This window comes from Epinephelus fuscoguttatus, linkage group LG6 (assembly GCF_011397635.1).
Source record: "Epinephelus fuscoguttatus linkage group LG6, E.fuscoguttatus.final_Chr_v1".
NCBI lineage: Eukaryota > Metazoa > Chordata > Actinopteri > Perciformes > Serranidae > Epinephelus > Epinephelus fuscoguttatus.
In genome coordinates, this window is record NC_064757.1 from 17,761,210 (window position 1) to 17,780,791 (window position 19,582).

The following is a 19,582-nucleotide window of genomic DNA, read 5'->3' on the forward strand; positions in this document are numbered from 1 at the left end:
CCCTCACATTTAGACAAAAGTAAATGGGCCACCTACATTACAACTCTATAGAAGTTCCTCCACTGGCAGCAGAAATGTACTTTTCCACAGGATCATAATAAATGCGATGCTGCTGCTACAGTAAAATAACACAAAGACTCTCTGGAACAAAAGTCCGCCAGTGTTTCTCTGCTTTTACTCAAAATATTTGTTCTGTTCTGTTTCCATCACGATGAGCAGGAACGCCACCGTAGCGACTTCCTCTCATTTAATGACCGACATGAAACATTGATGCGCTGCAATTCAATGTAAAATCTGAGCCGTTTCCCATGAATTATTAATGACAGCCAACTGGAGATGTGAGGCTGCCTACTGTAGCTCTCCCAGTGACGATGTGACTGAAGGCAAACAGTGACAGGTCTTCATTCTGCTCCGCTGCTCCGTTACATAACAATGCAGAAGAAAACCACGCTGAGCTTTCACAAAAGAAAAGACCCGAGGCTTTCTGCACCTGTTTTATTTGACATTCACAAGTAACACGCACACACACACACGCACACACACAAAAAAGAAATTTACTGCTCTTGCTGCAATTGAGTGAGTCCCTCTCCCTAACCATTATTGTGTTATGTGGTCTGACAAATGGCCCTCACCTTCACTGTGGGGCAGACCAGAGCTGGCGTCGATGGGTGTTTGAGTGGTGCTCTAAATTGTGTGAGAGCAGAGGAGGGAGCAGAGTTGGTTACAGTGAATGCCTACAAGTGCGGTGGAGGACATGTAGAGGGTACACCTGAGGAGCTGACAAGAGGTCTCTTTCAGTTGGCGCTGATGACAAAAATAGAGACACTGAAACAGTTTGAGTTCCAAGATATAAACATGTGAAAGTGGTCAGAAAAGAGGATTTCCTGTGGTAAGTCCTTGCACACACAACTCTTCAGAACAAGTGTGTACTGGCAGCATCAGAAGTTCAGAATGTGTGAGAGCAGAAACATTTACGTCACACATTACATTTAACGAAACTGTGCACCATATAAACTTGACTAGTACGACTTTTAATCCAGCCACATCGGGACATCATAACCTTTGTTACAAACGAGGCTGAAAACACAAGAATAATTAAACAAAAGTGATGTTTCACAAAATGGCTGTGAGTCATGTGGACCGGTAACACTAATAATTTTCATGGACGTCAGAGCGCGGCGCCCTGTCAGTGTTCACAACAGCAGGTCACAGAACAGTCAGTGGTTCTTCACAACTCAATGAGTTACACTGATGAAAACTGTGACTCAGCCAGTGTTTCCCAACGATTACGCAATCATCTCCACCTCTGGGCCGAGGGTGATATCACATCAAAGAAATACCTCAGCTGAATCATCTCCTCAACCCACTACTGTGAGTCACATGGTCGTTTACACTATAGTACTTACAATCAACTGATCAATACAAGTTAAAAATATGTATTTTGTGATGAAAAAGCTTATAATTATGGAATAAATCTGACATCTTTGTGCTGTAAATGAGATCATTAATTGATCTGATATTCCTCCTGAACATGGAGGGAAAAAAGAGTGCTTACATAGTTTTACGCACAGAGGAACTCCCCTGTCTGACATCAGTGTGAGCTGGCGTACGCGTCTGTCAACGTGCTGATTGATTGCCAGGCCAACGCTCCTAGCTGTCCTCCCACCCAGCACAGTCCGGCTCCCAAGGCTGCAGCCGCCATTACGACCAGGCTGGCCTTCAGCACAGCGCCGGGGGGTCTGCTGAAGCGGGCAGGGGCCATGCACGCCAACATGGCCACAGTCACGGTTAGAGTGAACAAAATGGAGACGGCGGTGTTAATGGCCACTATCTGGCCAAACTTGGCGAAAGGCACAATGACGCAGAAGAAGAGTGGGACTGTGGAGATCACCGTGGTGACGGCGCTGGACACTATGGCAACGCCCACATGGTTCACTGCCTCCAGGGTCCGCCTCTGCCTCTCGGCCCCAGGCTCCTGTAAACAAAACACAGATTAATAGGAGGAGCGGCTCGTCTTTATTCATGAGCCTTCAGGGCGCTTCTGGCCTTATTAAATAGAATATTATTTAGCATGCGTGTAAACAGAAAAGTTCACTGTGGAAGTTTTTCTAATTGCTCATAATTGCCGAAACAAATTTACACTTGCATACCGAGTTATGCCCAGACGTTGAGGGCATGGTCTCCCCAGCCAGCAGGTATCCCTCCACCAAGTGCAGACAGTAATCCACTGAAGATCCCACAAGTATAGACAGAGAAATCGCCTCCACCGCTCCCATCTCCCAGCCCAGCCAATACATGACGGCCACCACCAGACAGATCACTCCTGATGTGAAGGCCAAAGACTCAGAATGACACACAAGATCCCGACCCAGGCCTGAATATTTCATTTTAAAATCTTTCTCTGAGTGTCTAAACAACCTGAAAACATTCATCTCTTACCTAAAATGGTTATGAGTACGGGGAGCAGCAGCAGAGGATGTGCAGTAAACACGGATACAGCTGCCACACAGATGGCCAGAGACAGCAGCAGACTCCAGAGGGCACTCTCCACACCTACAAACAGACCAGAGAGCAGTACATTATCAGATTTTTACATGCTGCTGCCCTCACTTCCCCCTGCCAATTATTTCCTCTTCAGTTTGCAGAAAAAAACCCCCACTTTGACACGCAGTGCCACCTCTCACTCACCTATGATTTCCATGAAGATCTGCTTCCAGTGCTCGCAGGTCTGGAAACCCCGCTGCAGAGCGGAGGATGACGGGAGGGTGGCAAGCTGCTCCTGGATAAAGTTCTCCCACTGAAGGAAGTCGGAATAGGTCTGAAAGGAGGATTTGCCCTTGTATGTGGTCTTGGGAGAAGAGAGGGAGAGAGTTGGGCAGGGCGCGGACTGTAAGTGAAGTGGAAATGTGCTGCTTTGTGATGCAGGGACATGAAAAGCAGAAAGATGAAGGGACTCACAGACTCAAAGGCCATGGACAGCCAGCGGACCTTGCCTGCGTGCATTCCTACTGCTCCGTGGGAGAGCTGCCCTGGGAGCAGGTTGGGCTCGGGGAGGGAGTGACACTCAGGATGGAGCAGAGGAAGAATAGAAGACAGTTTATTACCTGCAGAGAACAGAAGAAAGGACATTACCTTTTACGATCTTTTATTCTCCAAAGATGAATTTTATATCATAGTTTACGTTCTGGAATTGATTTGCTGTGTTTCTTCACCAGTTGTTGAACACTTCACTATAACTCAGAATGTTTTAGGGCCACAACTACTGATTATTTTCATTATCATCTTGTCATTATAATTCCTCCATTGATTGGTTCATTATTTGTTTTGTATGTAATAGTGGAGGCGGCCATTACAAAGAAGTATTTTACTGCTAGAAAGATGGTCTTTTCATAAAACTTGGCTGTCTATGCAGAAGAAAGGCAAAGATCCTTTGAAATTGGTGCTGTAAGAGCAGAGAAATCAGAGGAAAAGGGCTGTGGCATCTGCTTTTGCTCAAGAGGTAGAAAGCCTACCAGAATGCACTATGCCACACCAGATCAATAAATGCTCCCGCTGGTGGGTGACAAAATACATGCTTGTCCATTTTGACACAGCAAACAATATAACAGCCAGCTGGTAACAAGCAATTTTGGGTCACAGTTAAACAGCAAGCTAAAATATGTTTCTTAAAACATTTTTGGTCAGAATTAAGCATGATCTAATTTGTTTAAGCGTCCATTTTACAACACAGGAAACAGTATGGCACTCGCTTCCTGTTCACAAATTCTCATACAACAGCCAAACAGTGCACTAAAATATGTGTCTGAAGACATTGTAGGTGAGCTGCTTAGTTTTGAGAAAGAGGGGTGGAGGGAATCTCTCATAATCCACTTCCATATCCTTTGTGTCTGTGGTGGTGGGCAAACAAAAATGCAGTATACAATTTGTTGTTCAAGCAACAGTCATAGCGCCAGCGAAAATCTGCTGGATGACGCAGAGTTTAGCTGAGAGATGAGCAGGGAGATCTGGGCTCTGAATAGATGGAGGGAAGTTTACCACAGTTCATTCACACATACTTCCCACATTGTTATGATACTGTATCTCTTTAAAGATCAATATGAGAAGCAGCAAATATTCACATTTAGCAGTTGGAAGAAACCAGTATATTTGTGGCACTTTGACTCAGAAAATGGTTTTAAAGATCGAATCAATTGATTTGCTCCTTGTTGATCATTAACTAATCAATTAATCAACAAACCATTTCAGCTCTATGAGGTTTTAATCATTGTTTTATTATGTTTTATGGTAAAATAAGAGATTTTACTCTGAATTGAGTTTGGGTGTTACCTGAAGGCAAACACTGCGCTCCTCCCGGCTTCACAAGTTGTGTGTTTGCGCTAATAGCTTTACAGATTTTGCAAAGATGCCCCATCTCCTGGAAAACATCAAAGTCTGGGTCCAATATAATGCTGCCCTTTGAAGAGAATAAACACCATGTCATCCTTATGAGAATATCATGTAAAATCTTGCTCTGCTTTATAAGGAGACACTGACAGTGGTGTGACCCTCACCATATCTCCAATGACGTGGTTGTCCCTGTGCTCCGTTCGATTGACTCCCAAGATGCCAAACACAACAAAAACCATCGCCCCGGTGTCGACCAGAGGACGCACTGCTGGGTGGCCGCATGCACCGCCACTGCACGGGTTAAAGCCAAACGTTTTGGATGGTTTTGTTTTAGCAGCAGACGAGGGATCTTTGAAAACAGAACCACAGGAAAATCTCTCAGCAGGCGTTTATTTATACAGTATAAAAATATGTGTACAACTGCAGGACTGTGGAAAAATCCTCCAGTGGGTTCAGATAGCGCCACTTTAAGAAGCTATATTTGAAAGAACTGTTATATCACTGCATTTTCTCTGTTTTGACGACTCAGCATGAGAGTGAATGGCATAAAAAAGAGATTTCAGCAGTGTGACACATACAATGAGGAAACAGTTGATGGGCTAACAAACCCTCTAAGGCTGTACTGAATGTCATCTTTTTACATTTGAAGCTTCTATAGACGTTTTCAGTCAGGCTTTGAATGTCTGTCCTCGAACAAAATCCTCAATTTGAATTACTTTCTTTAATGAATAGATGTAATTTATGGTGCTGTTACCTTCCTGTTAGATCACCCCATCAATACAGGTGCATGCCTCCCTTTGAGTGCGACAAGCAGGAGAGCCAACAGATTTTTGGATGCAGTAAAAATGTCGCTCTTGAAAGGCTAAGTGCCAACAAATATGGCAAATGCCAAAAAGGCTGCGCAGTATCAGAATGTTGATTTAGAATTCAAATATTGACATCACGGAGCGTCAAACTATTCGGCACAGCCCCAAAACTGTCTTTGTTATTGATGCTTTCTGATAGTAGCTCACTCACCACTGGGAAGAGGAATGTAAAAAGATCCCTGTGTGGGTCCATCAGGCCCAGAACTGATGCTGCAGCCAGGCGAGCTCACACACAGGCGGCTAGGATGAGGTCTCAGGCGACGCTGGGCAAAGTACAGTCTCCTAAGAGGGGAGAGCAGAGCTGAAATTACAGATTGTCCACTAAAACAACTTGACAGTCCATCTAACTTATGCTCTGATTTTTATTTTCATTCGTGTTTTCACCTGCTGTGCTGCTGCGGGGACAACGCTACATAAAAGGAAAACTCTGGCGTCCAGCCATGACGGGGTTCACATGAGGTGGATGTGATCATCCAGCTGGGGTACGGGTGGTACACATGGGAAACACACACTGTCATTCTGGTGCTGTAATTGCCGCGGGGCTGATTATAAGCCTATTCAGATAAAACAAGATTAGTGATAAGCTGCTTTAGTGACACATCGCAGTTGGGAGACATAACGTTTCAGCTAATTATATTACTCTTATTACTTTTTTGCTCTCTAACCTGAAATGATGACACCTCTTCATGGTCTGTGCTACACAGTTTCCACGGGGAGGGTGTGCTGGTGTTGAGGGAGAAGCGGTAAATGGTCATAGAGGCTCCGAGGTCCAACTTTGATATGTAGACTGTGAGTAAAGAGTCTAAAAAACAAAGCAAGGTGCAACATTTTAAAGTAGTGGGAGAGGTTCTGAATAAGGAGGAAGAGGACTTTTATGTGCTGAATGTTTTACCTGTTTGGTTGGTGCTTGAGTTTGGATTTACTGAGCTCCGAAGAGCAGTGGAGGTTGTCACACTTGTGGTCTGCTGATGTGTAGAAAACTTAAATGCTGATGAGGAAGAGTGGGTGTACAAAGGATGGGGCTTTTCCATGAACACACCTACGGGAAAAAAACATGCAATTTAGGTATTTGCTTTGGAATCTGTGAGGCTAAATGCTTCTATCGCTGCCACGGTCTCACCTGAGCACATGGGGCAGGAGATGCCTTGACCGCTGAGGTTGCTCCTCAGAGCCAGCAGAGTCTGGAGGTTTGTGTCCCGGCGGAAAAGCAGGGGGGCGTGAGTGGCTGGCCTCAGGAGACAGCAGCAGCCAGCAGATAAAAGCAGAACCAGGAGGAAGACACCTGGGTAGACAGGAAGACAATGATAAATGATGGCAGACAGGAGGGTCTGATGGAGTAGATAGAGCAGCTGAGAGACATATCAGGAGCAGGGATCAACTGCAGTCACTCCTTAAAAGAGGGAGGATAAATTCTTCGTGATAGGCACTTGCTCTTCCTCTGACAGACTGAATTCCCTCAGGCTGGACTGAGATGAGGCAGAGGTTCCTGTCATGTCTAAATCATATATCAAAATCTTGGCTGACAATATCTGTGAAAACCAAACTATAGAAATTTCTCTTTGATCTTTTTAAGTTTTATTGACTATAAATTGCAGTGTCAAGTGAGCGAGTTCTCAGAGTTTTATATCAAATCTCACCTAGAACGGCTTTTCGGCGCTCCACAGCTGGCTCTGCCACTAAGTGCTTCAGGGCCCAGCGAAGATTTGTGCTCACCACGCCCACGTGCTGCTGCCCTGGAGGGGACAGAGGTGTCTCCACTGACAGGGAAAGAATGGCCGCATCGCCGTCTGTGTCACAGGAGCCTGACCGAGGCAAAGACAGGGGGCTTAGTGGTGCCTGCACAGCACTGTTTTACAACCCAGACTCATTCCCTTTCCCATTCTCCCCCCACACGATTCACTCAGTGTTGGGAAGATAATAATCTCACCTGGCTCCATCTCCACTGACAGAAGTGCCACATCATCATCCTCATCTGACAAAGGGCCATGGCTCACTGACAGCCCCGAAAACAGCTTCCAGCTTTCAGAGAGAGGAGGCAGTTTAGGGAGAGAGACAGCTGAAGGGATTACAATGCGCCTGTGGTGTTGCACGGCATGCACAAAAAAAATCTCACACAAAAGTAGGGAGACAATGCCTCACCAATTCAACCAGGCGTGTTCCTGAGGCTCTACACACTCAGTCCAGATACACAGGGCGGCGGGCATCAGGGCGGATACCCAAAGCCAGCAGCAGCTGACAATGAGGGCCATGAATAGGCCGAAGTCATGCACGGCTGGGATCTAAGTGTCAGTTAAACGAAGCACAGTGTAAAGGACCTTGAGACATTTAATTTGTGCTTATCGCATGAAAATGCCTGTCTGCTGAGAGAGACACTTCTATTCATCCATAGCAGGGGAGTCATTTATACTCCCCGTACAGATCCTATTAACGGCTGGATTTCTTCTCTGTGATTACCTGAGAGAAGGTGTTAGCAGCATACGCAGCTGCAGTGGTGAAGGAGGTGAGGAAAGTAGCTCGGCCGGCTGTTTTGATTGTGTAGATCATTCGCTGCTGTGGCTGTCGCAGATGGGAGGCCTGTCTGAAGGTGCTGATGAACACAAATACATCATCCACCCCTGAGCAGCAGTGAGAGAACAAAAAAACTGCCTTAGTACATATTACAGTAAATGTGCTGTAAAAAAAAAAAAAAAAAAAAAAAAAAAAAGTGCTTTTCAACTTTTAAAGGAATAGTTTGACAGTTTAGGAAATATGCATATTTTTTTGCTGAAAGTTAGATTTGAGGATCAATACCACTACCACTTGTATATCCCTTTTTTAAAAACTACTTCTACTCTTTGCTTAAGTATACTTTCACGCCTGCAATCTACTTTTTACTTTGCTGCATTTGCCATTTAGACCTTCATTACAACTAGTCAGCTCTAAATGTGGGGATTAAGTGGGGTGGGAGGGGACCGCAAGGAGCACCTCTACTGCAGTTGTCAAACTGCCAGCTGTCTGGGAGAAAAAGAAGCGCCGACTGTCTTTGTACCATGAAGCAACAAAGATAGAGCAAACTCCAGAGCAAGAGGCAGCTTCCAGCGACTATCTCTCGCCACAGCTGGTCACACTTTTTATACCAAAATCTACAAAAGACAACCATTACATGAAGCGCTTGCAGTGTCTCTCGAAAAACACTGAGAGCACCACTTTTATAAACTTCTCTTTTAACCTCTGCAGGTACATTTAAGTAAGTTTAAGTTTATTTACTTTATTAATCCCCCTGAGGGGAAATTCAATGCTCATAGTGTAGTGGAAAATGTTATCTAGCTACCGTTAGCAATGCTCATTTCTGTTTATTGACAATTGCTGTTTTTTTCCCTTGTATCTATTTAATTAATATATGATTATTATTATTTTGCACTGGCCCACACACTCTAAAATACTGAAATTGAAAATAACTTGTACTTTGACTAATTTAATAATCAGGTTTCTTATTAGTACAGATTTTCGGTACTCTGCCCACCACTGCCGCTAGCTTTAGCATATTAGCTTAGCTAAATGGCTCCTAGAGGGTATTGTTGTCCCAGGGTTTAAGTGCTGGACTATGTCTTGGCATGATGCTGTAACTTCCTTAAGTCTCGACTGGTTGCCTCACAGTATTGACATAACTAAAGGAAGCTAAGTGTTTCAGCCAGGAAATAGTCCTGCATAACCATAAAACCACAACGTGTCTTTTTTTTTTACACCATGGCTTTGTACAGATTTAAGCAGCATAGAGACTCAGTTGAGGTTGTCTGCACATGGCTCTCAACATGTTGGTGGTAGCCAGCAGCTAGCAGCTAACCGTGCTAACAGTGTGAACAGTGTGAACAGAACTAATTTTCCACGTGAATTCGTTCTCTGCTCAGGACGCCATTACTCTACTATATCTTCACACAGCAAATAGTTGTCTGTGGCTATATTAATGTACTTAATATCATAAACAGAACCTTTAAACAAACAAGATATACTGTCTGTGGATATAACATGTTAATTAGCGAGCTTTAAAGATGTTGGTAGGCAGATTTTGTCGTAATTGAGTTACGTTTGCGATCTGCTATGCTAAGATAAACTAACAGCTGTGGCTCTAGCATCATATTTAACATACAGATATACTGTAAAACGTCAATTAAAAGCCAAAATGCCCAATTAATCGCCCAGTCCCTTTTATGAACCCGGCGTGGCTAACGTTACACATTTTAACAAATAAAGGCCTGTCTCAATTAAATGCCTAATCTGGTTTGTCAAGCAGTTCATTTTTCTAGAAGTTCTTGGATGTATAAATGTGGGTTGTTGGCTACCTGACTGAGCTAATGTTAGTTAGCTGCTTTGATCGCGCACAAAAATTTAACCATGAGCACCAAAGAAGACCCTAATTCATTCAGATTTACCAGCATGGTAAACAAGAGAGACAAAAAAGGTGGTGACTCCCTGCCTCTGCGGTCATTAAACGGGCACTGTGTAGGAATTTCTCCCATCTAGTGTTGAGATCGTATATTGCATTCAAATGGATAGCGCACTCCAGCGTCTCACTGTTTCAAACGCGTATTGTAACTACGGTAGCTGCTGTTGACCCAAAAGCTATGATAACATTTATGAAACCGTGTCATCCAATACTTCATGGAGTATTCATTCAGGCTCCTGCACAGACACACGCAACACGAGTTGACAAACCCCCTCCCTCAGCATGCTGGCTGTGTTTACAACGCAGGACTGTTTGGGCGGGTGTAAATCGAAACAAACCAATCACGTCTTGTCTTTTGATAATTGACAAGTGGCTCAACCTCACACACCTCATCCCTCTCCTCGCTAACACTTGTTAGTGACCAGCGCTGCTAATTTCACAAACAGCTGTTAGTGGCACTGGTCGCTAACAGCTGTTAGCCGCTGTTAGCTGTGATTCTCCTTCAGCAGCTCTCTCCACCTGGGAAAGGCTATCCCGATGTTGATCCTCGTTTTTTGAAATCGCTGGTCATGTTGCCTTTTTGCCTTTTTTCAAATGCACCGGCACTTGTGGCTAGCCTGCTTGCTGCTGCTTTTCGTCACTCTACCTGCAGGCAGAAACCGGAAACCGACATGTGAAAACGCGAAAGGCGATTCCGTATTTCTCAATTATGTCCCTGTACATACCTGTATTTTCAAGATGGCGCACGTACATGATGAGACACCGGTCGCAATGTATATGTAAATGAGAATTTCGGAGCTTACGGACATACTTAGATACGCTGATGGAGTTAAATACACATGTGCTAGGACACACTGTCTCAAAGAACAACTGAAATTGTTACACATAGTGCCTTTAAGTTAAAATATGTGTCCATTCCTCGATTACCCTGTAAGTCATTAATATTCCTTTAGTCTGTAAGTCCACCATTTAAAAGAATGAAAAGTGTTTTTCATAAAAATTAATCCAAGCGAGTATTGTTTTAACAGGATAAATTTGTGTCGAGTCAGTATGCCAGGTGCCATGAAACGCTTGTTGTAGTTCTCTCTTTCTGATACTCCGTCTTTCCAAGCCAGATCAAATGAATAATTCATGAATGATATGTTATTTGAAGCCTAATTGTTATACAAGTTATATTCATATTGGTTTATATAAACAATTTGATAGCATTTCTCATCTTTGCTGAGCAACAGTTTTTTGTGAAAGAAATGCATGTCCCAAACATAGGCCTGTTGAGTTCAGTGATTCAAGCAAATGATACCCCAGGCTATAAAAAGTTTTACGGCATAGACAGATCGATCTCAGCAGGAAAGTCTCAGCAAGAAGACGAATAAGCATATTTACCAAAATGTTGAACCATTCTTTCAATAAAAAAAGTGCATTTCTTTTCCCTTACCAATACCGATTATAACAAAGGCTGCAACTCCATTGAGAATACCCAGGTACCTCACGCCAAAGACAACATGGTACAAGAAAAGAGCCATCAGGCAGCTGAGTCCAATACAAGCAAGTCCAAAGAAGGTCAGAAACACTACGGAGAGAGGCAAGTAAACAACAACACAGACCTTGTAAATAACTGACTTTGATGGTTCAAAAATTGAGATGTGCACACATCAGTGCAAGCTGAATAAAAAGCAGCTCATACCAGAAAAAGAGGTGAGGACATAGACGAGCACAGTGATGCAGGCTCCACTGATGACAGCCAGCATCATGTCATTGCGGAAGGTGTGTCTCACCTCATCATCAAACAGCTCTGTTCCCCCATACAGCACCTTCACCTGGCTGGGAAACACATACAAAACAGCAAATTTCAACTGTCTGCAACAATGTGTAGCACATGTAAGCAACGTCACTATAATGCAGCAAAACAACCCCCTGAAAGGAATGATCATGTCCTTTAATGAAAGGCAAGTACTGTCATGACTTTTTCCTGACCTTGTAGATTGCTTAGCCAGAATCTCTGCATACTGAACCACAAAGTTTTTGAAGCGTAGTCGTTGCTCGTGAGCTCGGTCCTGCAGGGAGTAGTAGGAAGGAAGAGGAGCTCCAAAGTGTATCTCACTGCGTAAGAGAGAGGAGGAGAGATGCTCAGGGGACAGATTTTCATCCACGTACCAGTAGAACTGTGGGTGGGTGATGGCCAGACTCAGAGAACCTGGGAATACATACACAGCAAATCAGCACTGTTAGGGAGACTTTTACAGGTATGTCTTCAGGACTGCAAGCTGCTGTGTTCCCCCTTTCTTCACTGTGGACTCACCTTGAATATCAGCAAGATCTGGGCCCATGCCATCATAGTATATCTTCCCTCCTCTCTCACTGGGGTACAGGTAGGACAGGAGTGAGCTAGGTGGGGAGCAGTAGGATGGTCCCAGTGGCAGATCCCTCAACATCTCAAGAGGTTTCCAGCAGAACTGATGAAACTGAGGATGCTGCATGAGCAGATGCTCCACATGGTGAATCGTCTGCAAGCGTTCAGGGGTGAAGATGTTGCGATCGCCCTCCCCTTGAGCCACAAACACCAGCTCAATCCTCCACAGAGCCTGGCTCTGCAGGTAGTAATTGGGAGCAAACCTGCGCTTCCTAATGAGCGGCAGAGTGGCGTTTCCATCCCATGATCTCTCCGCTTCCTCTTCTGCTCTGTGATTTGAGTTCTTGTGCTTCCCCATTTCCTTCTGACCCAAATCAAACGCTGTCCTTTTATCTCTGCTCACTGCAGCTCCTCTCTTCTGATCATCTCCTGCGTGTAAAGGCTCGTTTTGAGGAGTGAAGGACCTCACGCCCTCATTATCTGTCCTGTTGAACACTCCCTGTCTGCTCAGCCTCTCCAGCAGAAGCTCCCTCAGGGCCTCAGACGCACTGTTATCTAAGTCTCGTCTACGTCTGTCCCAGGACCCCAGCTGAGTCTTTACAGCAATGGTGAGGGCGTCAAAGCGCTCGGCAGAGAAGTGACTGTGAACCTCAAAGGCACTGTAGGAGAGGTCTATGTCCAGAGGAGGGCAGTAGAGGAGCATATAGGCAAACAGTGTGCATGGTAGTGAGACAACTACCCCTAAAACCACTCCACTGGCCCAGGGCTGTGTGTACACCCACCCCACTGCCCTCCACAGTCCACACACCCCAGCCTCCCCAGAGAAACAGCTCTGCGCTGCTGCCTGTGCTACTCCATCCTCCTCCTCCTGCTCCTCGTCCTCCTCATCTTCCACCCCTCCCCAGCTGGTCTGAAACAGCAATGGCTCATCTTCCACATCCATGCTGGCACCTGTCAGGGACACATAACACCACTTGATCATCGCTCACTTGAAGTAACACCCCTTTCTCTCCTCAGGCAGGAAAACAAAATAGATGTTTGAACCACCAGCAGCTGACACGAGCATCAGAGAAAATGAAGGACAGGGTAACTTCCAAAGTTGCACTCAGCAAGCAAGGACGTGCGAATTAAGTCTGTCCTCAAGCAGCTGTCGACAAAGGGCTTCCATTGCAGCTCACATGGTGGAAATTGAGGAAGGGGGACCTTTTTTCTCAAGGGCTTATGAGAGAAAATGGTTGGCTGAGTCCTGTTTTAAGATGCTGATCACAAGAGCTCTGGGGCGAGACAGGCTAAAAGCTGTGATTTAATTCTTCTCTCTGTCAGTGTGTGCAAGCCATTATCACCCGGAGAGAGTCTGCTGGTGGCTTTCTACATATCAACAGTAGCTGTGTCTGCGCTGCAGCAAATTAAATCATCTCACTTGTCTAATTACTGACAAGAAGAGCGAGTGGGATATTAGACAGAGTTGTGGAATAAGAGAGGGTTTATCTCCTTTGAATAATAGTGTCAATAGGTGCCACTTTTTTTCCCTACTCCTCTACACACAAGATACTGCAGTTTGCATTCAAGTGGCAGTGAGCCTGCTAACTGCAGCAATTTATCTTTTCTCTTTAGAGCAGTGCTTTAAGGTCAGCCAGGTAAGACAGTGAATCTTGATTATGTGTAAAAGATCGCTGTGCTCAGCTCTGTAGCTGGAGTGAAAATCCATCATAAAAAAAGAAGAATTTACAAATTATCCCATGTGATCGATATTTGTAAAAATGATTAAGACTCCAAGAGTTGGAAAGCAGAGAAGAAAGGCTCTTGAGAGACAAACCCTGGAGCTGAAAATAAACTGGAGGCTCGTTGATTTATGGGATTTTTGTTTGTGCCCTTACACCTGAATAAACTTTATTTCATGGTAGAGCTAAAAGAGAAGAAAATGTGCTGGCGCCGGCTGGAGAAAATCACCTCTTGTGCGGTCACTGTGTCCACAGAATCTCCAGTTGGCTGATAATGGAGCAGCTCATGGATGTGTTCCTCGGCCACATCATTATAAGCCTTATGCTTTGTCGCTTTCTGAGTGAGAGTGTTTAAACGTTCTCAAATGTCCACAGGACTGGTGAATGCTAATGTAGTTTTATGCAGGCTTCTTCCTTTTATGATAAGAAAGCCTGTTGAGTAAAAAACCTAGCACTGCGCTGTCTAACACTCTGTGAAGAAAAAGCCTATTTTGGACCATTTAAATCTGCACAACACTTCCTTTTATTAATCACCATGTCATCTTACTGCACAGACAAGGACACCAGTGCACCTTTTAATGGGAGAGCAGCAGACCAGCATCTGCCCACACACTGCGAATGTGAACCTGCTCTTTTAGAGGACAAATTCATTAATGGTGTTGGGAAGTTTAGTTTTTAAAGAGTGAAAACACAGAACAAAATATGCAATCTCAACAAAATCATCTAATTATTTTCAGTAACTTTGGGATCACAGAGCCTTCTGTGTCTAAAATAACAAGCCAAACAGTTTGTTCCGATACAAAGGCTGTAATCCAGTGGTATCAATACTGGTTATCTGCACCCATCGTGGGCTGTTATTTTGAAATGAGCACGGTTATGAAGTTTTCTGTGGTGCCATAATGAAAGCCGCTTTTCCTCTTCAAACATGTTTATGTCCAAGTAATATGACCAATTATGTGACAAAATCTTTAAGAAATATGAGAGATCTAATTGCGTATTTAGAGTAAATGAAATGGAATACAGCCTCAGTAATTAGATTATTGCAATCCTGTTACATTCCATCATCTCTGCCTCTCCAGCTTGTTTTGATGATGGTGCTCTCATCAACAGAAGATGAGAGGAGGCACGCAGACGAGCACAGAAATATGATGAGAAGTGGAAAGGAGGAAAGGGGAGGGGGGGGAGAGAAAAGCCTAGGGAAGAAGAAGACACACACACTGCAGCCGTCACCTTTCAAACAAACGACCAGCACCTCAGATCAGACACCCCTGAAAAGAAATTCTGCTTCTCTGCTGTTTAATATTCAAAAAACCTAAATGAGGGGATCACCAGCACATCTCCACAGCTCTACTTCTGTGTCCGTTTCAACATCAAAACAGGCTGATTAGTGGCGCAGATGTCAAAGTGTGACAGTTTGAGGAGCTCATTAGAGACTGATATGCCTATTAGACATTAAGGCTGTGCTGTATGGTAACCCTCCATCGCCTACTGTGCGCCTTGCAACAGACGGCATGCAGGTACAGCGGAGGAGAGATAACTACAGTGATGCACGGCCTCAGGGACACATCCTTTTCCCTTCTCTTGATGTGTCTGACGTTCCTATGCATCCAAGAGCATTGCACCTCATGTACAATAATTATGAGCGGTGTGCAGCTGTAAAGCACTGCGAGCAGTGCAGAGCCTGGTATGACTAATGTGTTTACAAGCTCCCAGAATTGTTCAACACAGCTACTTTTTTTTTTTTTTTGCAAAGATTAAGAGTACACAGTCGTTTTAAACCCTGCACAGGTGTGGATTAAAAATAGAGTGTAATTTGGCATCCTGCTTTCTGTATTTATTGGAATAAACACTGTCTCCCTTGTGGCTCACTCTATATTAGGTGGCTGTGTTCCTTTGTCTGTAATGTAGTTTTAGACTGAAAGCTGTGACAGATAAATGCGCCGAGAGGCCTGAAGTGAACATCTATTTGCAGCTTTTGAGGTACGAAATCTCGTATTAATCGCATGAGAGATGAACCTCGCCTCCTCTCACATAAGACTCAATTTTAAACTTGCCGTGCAGCTTTTTTTTTTATTCAATATTTTAAACAAGCGGCATGCTGTACCTGCCTGCTTGTACAGCAGTATTTGATGGACTGTGTTGTGCAGCACAGAGCTGTATTTGTCTCATGTGTCATGTTCAGCCAGTTGTGAGCAAAAAGAAGGGTGAATCGTAAACTCTACTATTTTCCTATGTATTTTTTCTCCCATAAAAACGGCACATAAGCAGAGTGTCAGCAGTTTTTACCCCCCACTTCATCTCTATATTGTGTCGGGCGGTTGAGGTGGGAGCTCCGAGCAATCTCAGCAAGCCTGAACCCTTCACCTATAATCATCTCTCTCATCCCACCCCCCTCCGTTTGCTCGCCATCCCTCACTCTCTTGCCCTTTTCCTCCCTTCAATCTTTCTGCCTTTTCTCCATGTCTCCATCTTGTCCACAAAGGTGAGAGATTTGTAACCTTCATTATTGACAGCAGCTAAAAATAACCCCACCCTCCTCAGTTTTATCTCCTCTCTATCTCATCCAATATGGATATCACATGCTGCCTGCTGCCCCACACACATTCAGCCTGGTGTAAACTCAGCAAGCATACCACCTCATTTAAAGGGGCATTGATTTCACCACCAGTGCTCTATGAATATATTCCTTATGCATGAGCGCTCAGCAGTGTGTTCATAGCGGACGTGCCTTTCTATCCTTTACGCACTGTGAATCTGGAGTCCCGTGGTTCAAGTCAAACTCTCGAGATCCATTTGCACCTAACAGCGGTGTTCATTTTCTTATTGTCGATGAATCTATGCTCACGCTGAAGGAAGCGCAAAGCTGTGTGTATGGTGTGTGAAGCATCCTGGGGCTGTACCACGCAATTTCTCTCACACTCCTGAATAAAAACGGAGCAAATAAGCCCCACACTACAGTGATGGTAGTTTCTTTTTCTAGCAGCATAAAAACAACACATTCAAGCACATAATGAAGCCTATTTCCAAAAAGTTATCTGCTTCAGAGTTGCTCTGAGGAACAATGCTTGTACTCCAAGCAGACAAGATGAGCTTTTATTGATTTTTTTAATCCATTTCTGGACTTCTGTTGCATTTTCAGCATGACTGCACAGTTGACTGCCTTCAGTAATTAATATTTTATCAATAAATCAGACAAGAACAAAAGCATCCCTATCAAAGCAAATGCCTGCAACACTGAGGGGGTCTTACCTGAGGCTGATTAGACGAGAATCACAGGTGTAGCGTTCAGGCCTACTGGGTCCACTTGTAATGTACTGAACTTGTGCTCTGCAATTTCATCTCCTCCATGCTCTGGTGTGGAAGAGAAAAAAAAATCATTCACTGCTTTATTGTCATAGTTAATAACTCATCAAGAGAGAGAGACACCAAGGGAACCCCCACATGAGAATGACACACACAAATCCACTCCCCCCCCTCCACACACACACACACACTCTCTACAGGAATCTTCTAATCTCAGCAGTTAATAATGTGATGTTTTCCTCTCCTTTTATGCTCCTCGGTCCTTTCTCTCTCTCTCGTGCACCCTCCCTTCCTCTCTTACCCGGTTGTCCAGGCGACAGAGTCAGTGAGAGACATTTCTTCCCAGAAGCTCCTCTCTCTCTCTCCCATGGCTTTGTTCAGCTTGCTCTGCTGACTGGCTCATGGATGGAAGAGAGGCGAGGAGGGGAAAGCAGTCGGAAAGCCTCCTATACATCATTGGAGGACAGCGGGAGAGCCTGGAGGGATTTTATGATTGAATCAAAACAAGCATGGGGCTGGTTATACTTTAATTCAGCTGGTTTTATGTGACTGAAATGATATGGTTGTCACGATGCTGCAGCCGAGCCCCCTCCCATGCTGTCAGAGTTGGTATGGTCTAGTCTAGTCTCAGTTGGTGGGGAGGTGGGGTGTGTTTTAAGAGGGCGATCACAATAACTGGGTACAGTGGGAGACAAAGTGCAGGCAATTTTAAATAATCACCTTAAAGTGAGAGTTTATTAGTTTGTGGCTGATCTTCCTTTGTGAGCACTCTGATCTCACACCCCACAAAATTAAGCCGTTTAATCTCGCTCTCTGTTGTTGATGCAATCAGACTGTTGTGTGTACCACTCGTACTTTGTGGGGTTTGTAAATTCAGCACCGATTTGACTTGCGTTTGCCTTGTTGTGCAAATGATGCCGTCTCCCGGACTGTAGTGCCCTCGCTCACTCTCATCTAACATTAATGACCAGCTCTCCACTCTTACTGCCACATTCAACTCATCCATCACCTCACTTCTCAACCTCGGCTCAGGTTTATCTTGGATTGCATTGACATTGGCAGTCAAATACTCCATCATCTAAATGGGAACGGATAAGCTCTGAAGGGAAGTTTCACCCTGTAGCTCTTTCCGTAGCAGGTGGTGCAGTGTGTGAATCAAACACAAAGAAACAGACTTTTAGAGTGCGCTGTTCATGTCACTGTTAGAGTGTGTGTGTGTGTATGTGTGTGTTGGCACCCTCCAGGAGACTTAATCTTCATCCTGTTGGTGCAGCTGTGACAGTCTCATCTGACCAGATAGACTTTTTCAGTCACCTGAGATCAATAAAGTGAAGCCGAGTGATTCTAATCACATCTATTGCTGCGGCACTGTGGAAGACAAACAAACAGATCCCGTGAAAACTGATCAATTGTTATAACTGCATGTTGTCAATAACAACCAAACACACTCTGTACAGTGTCCTTTTTTGGGGTTTAATGAGTCCCTCCAATCTCAACAGACTTCTTTCAGTAAACATGAATCACAAATATTGGCAGGCAAGAACTCATAGGCAGTAGAACACATGATAATATTATACATTTAAATACAAAATATACATAAATCAGCCATTCGTACGTCCACACATGCACACTGAACACACACATGCACAGAGAATTCAGAAAGACAGGACTGATAGGATGTTGTGTTCACTCCCTGATCACACAGAAGTCGGAAAAGTGTGATGGTCTCCGTTAAGGCAGGTCTTCCTGAAAAAGCTTATTTTTAGGATACCAATTTGTTTTGGCTATGAGAGGAGATTCATGTTAATAGCTATAGCACTTGGGGGAGGAATGTGCCTGAACAACAACCTAAGTTGAGAACAGATGGAAAAAGATGAATAATTTGACACGTCTAGCATTATTACACAGTGAAATTATAATTGGACCAGAAGCAAATGGCTCCGCATGCGGGAGGTATCTGCATACTGAGCATCTTATACTCGGGGCAGTGTCCTTACTACTGGACAGGGACAATAATAGGGAACTGTCTTATCTCTCTGTGTCATTAACAGCGGAAACCAGTGAACAAATGGCTCGAGGAAATAAAGAGAAGCTACAGAACATTAACGTCCTACCATCTGGATCTAAGATCTAACAAATGATGGAGCACCATCCCCATGTAACATAATCTCCTGACAATTCTTATTCTGTTTTCTAAGTACTATAGTATACATACACAACGCTATGTGGGAGTCTCCTATACACCTAATAAATATATGTCAGGAATGTTTGGTTTCCTCATTTATGACTATACACAAAATTAGAAAGTCAGTGCAACATTTAACAGTATAAATGGGCTGATATGTAAATTTGGCTCTGGAAAATAAACCTGATATTGATGAGCACTACAGAGCTGGAAAAACATTCTGCATTCATCCTGTAATTGCTGCAAATGACCGTGGTCTGTCTTCAGTGTTGCACTGCAGTCAGCATTGATTGAGTTGTATTTTTTCCACTTCATTTCCATCTCTGGTGAGCACTCCAACAAAAGGGA

At 44.2% G+C, this 19,582-nt stretch overlaps 1 protein-coding gene across 1 annotated transcript; it reads right to left on the reverse strand.

The window, feature by feature from the left end:
* Positions 1–479: 479 nt before the first annotated feature.
* Positions 480–19,562, reverse strand: disp3 (dispatched RND transporter family member 3). Its single transcript, XM_049579323.1, has 22 exons — positions 17,351–19,562; positions 16,996–17,097; positions 11,975–12,976; positions 11,650–11,869; positions 11,360–11,496; positions 11,111–11,245; positions 7,707–7,867; positions 7,392–7,531; positions 7,180–7,271; positions 6,890–7,054; positions 6,373–6,534; positions 6,145–6,291; positions 5,918–6,054; positions 5,637–5,806; positions 5,404–5,534; positions 4,551–4,735; positions 4,327–4,453; positions 2,959–3,104; positions 2,689–2,848; positions 2,440–2,553; positions 2,151–2,323; positions 480–1,975 (listed from the first exon to the last, which is right to left on the reverse strand). The coding sequence occupies exons 3-22, from the start codon at positions 12,966–12,968 to the stop codon at positions 1,592–1,594; spliced, it is 4,080 nt and encodes a 1,359-aa protein (XP_049435280.1). The 5' UTR covers positions 12,969–12,976; positions 16,996–17,097; positions 17,351–19,562; the 3' UTR covers positions 480–1,591.
* Positions 19,563–19,582: the final 20 nt, after the last annotated feature.

What these genes read in the sequence shown, in the direction of transcription:
- disp3 (XM_049579323.1), bottom strand. Translation starts at nt 12,968, where the DNA reads ATGGATGTGGAAGATGAGCCATTGCTGTTTCAGACCAGCTGGGGAGGG. An exon ending in AGCGCAGTGTTTGCCTTCAG is followed by an intron (nt 3,105 to 4,326) that starts GTAACACCCAAA and finishes TGTTCTCTGCAG; the next exon opens with GTAATAAACTGTCTTCTATT. An exon ending in GATCTTCATGGAAATCATAG is followed by an intron (nt 2,554 to 2,688) that starts GTGAGTGAGAGG and finishes GTCTGTTTGTAG; the next exon opens with GTGTGGAGAGTGCCCTCTGG.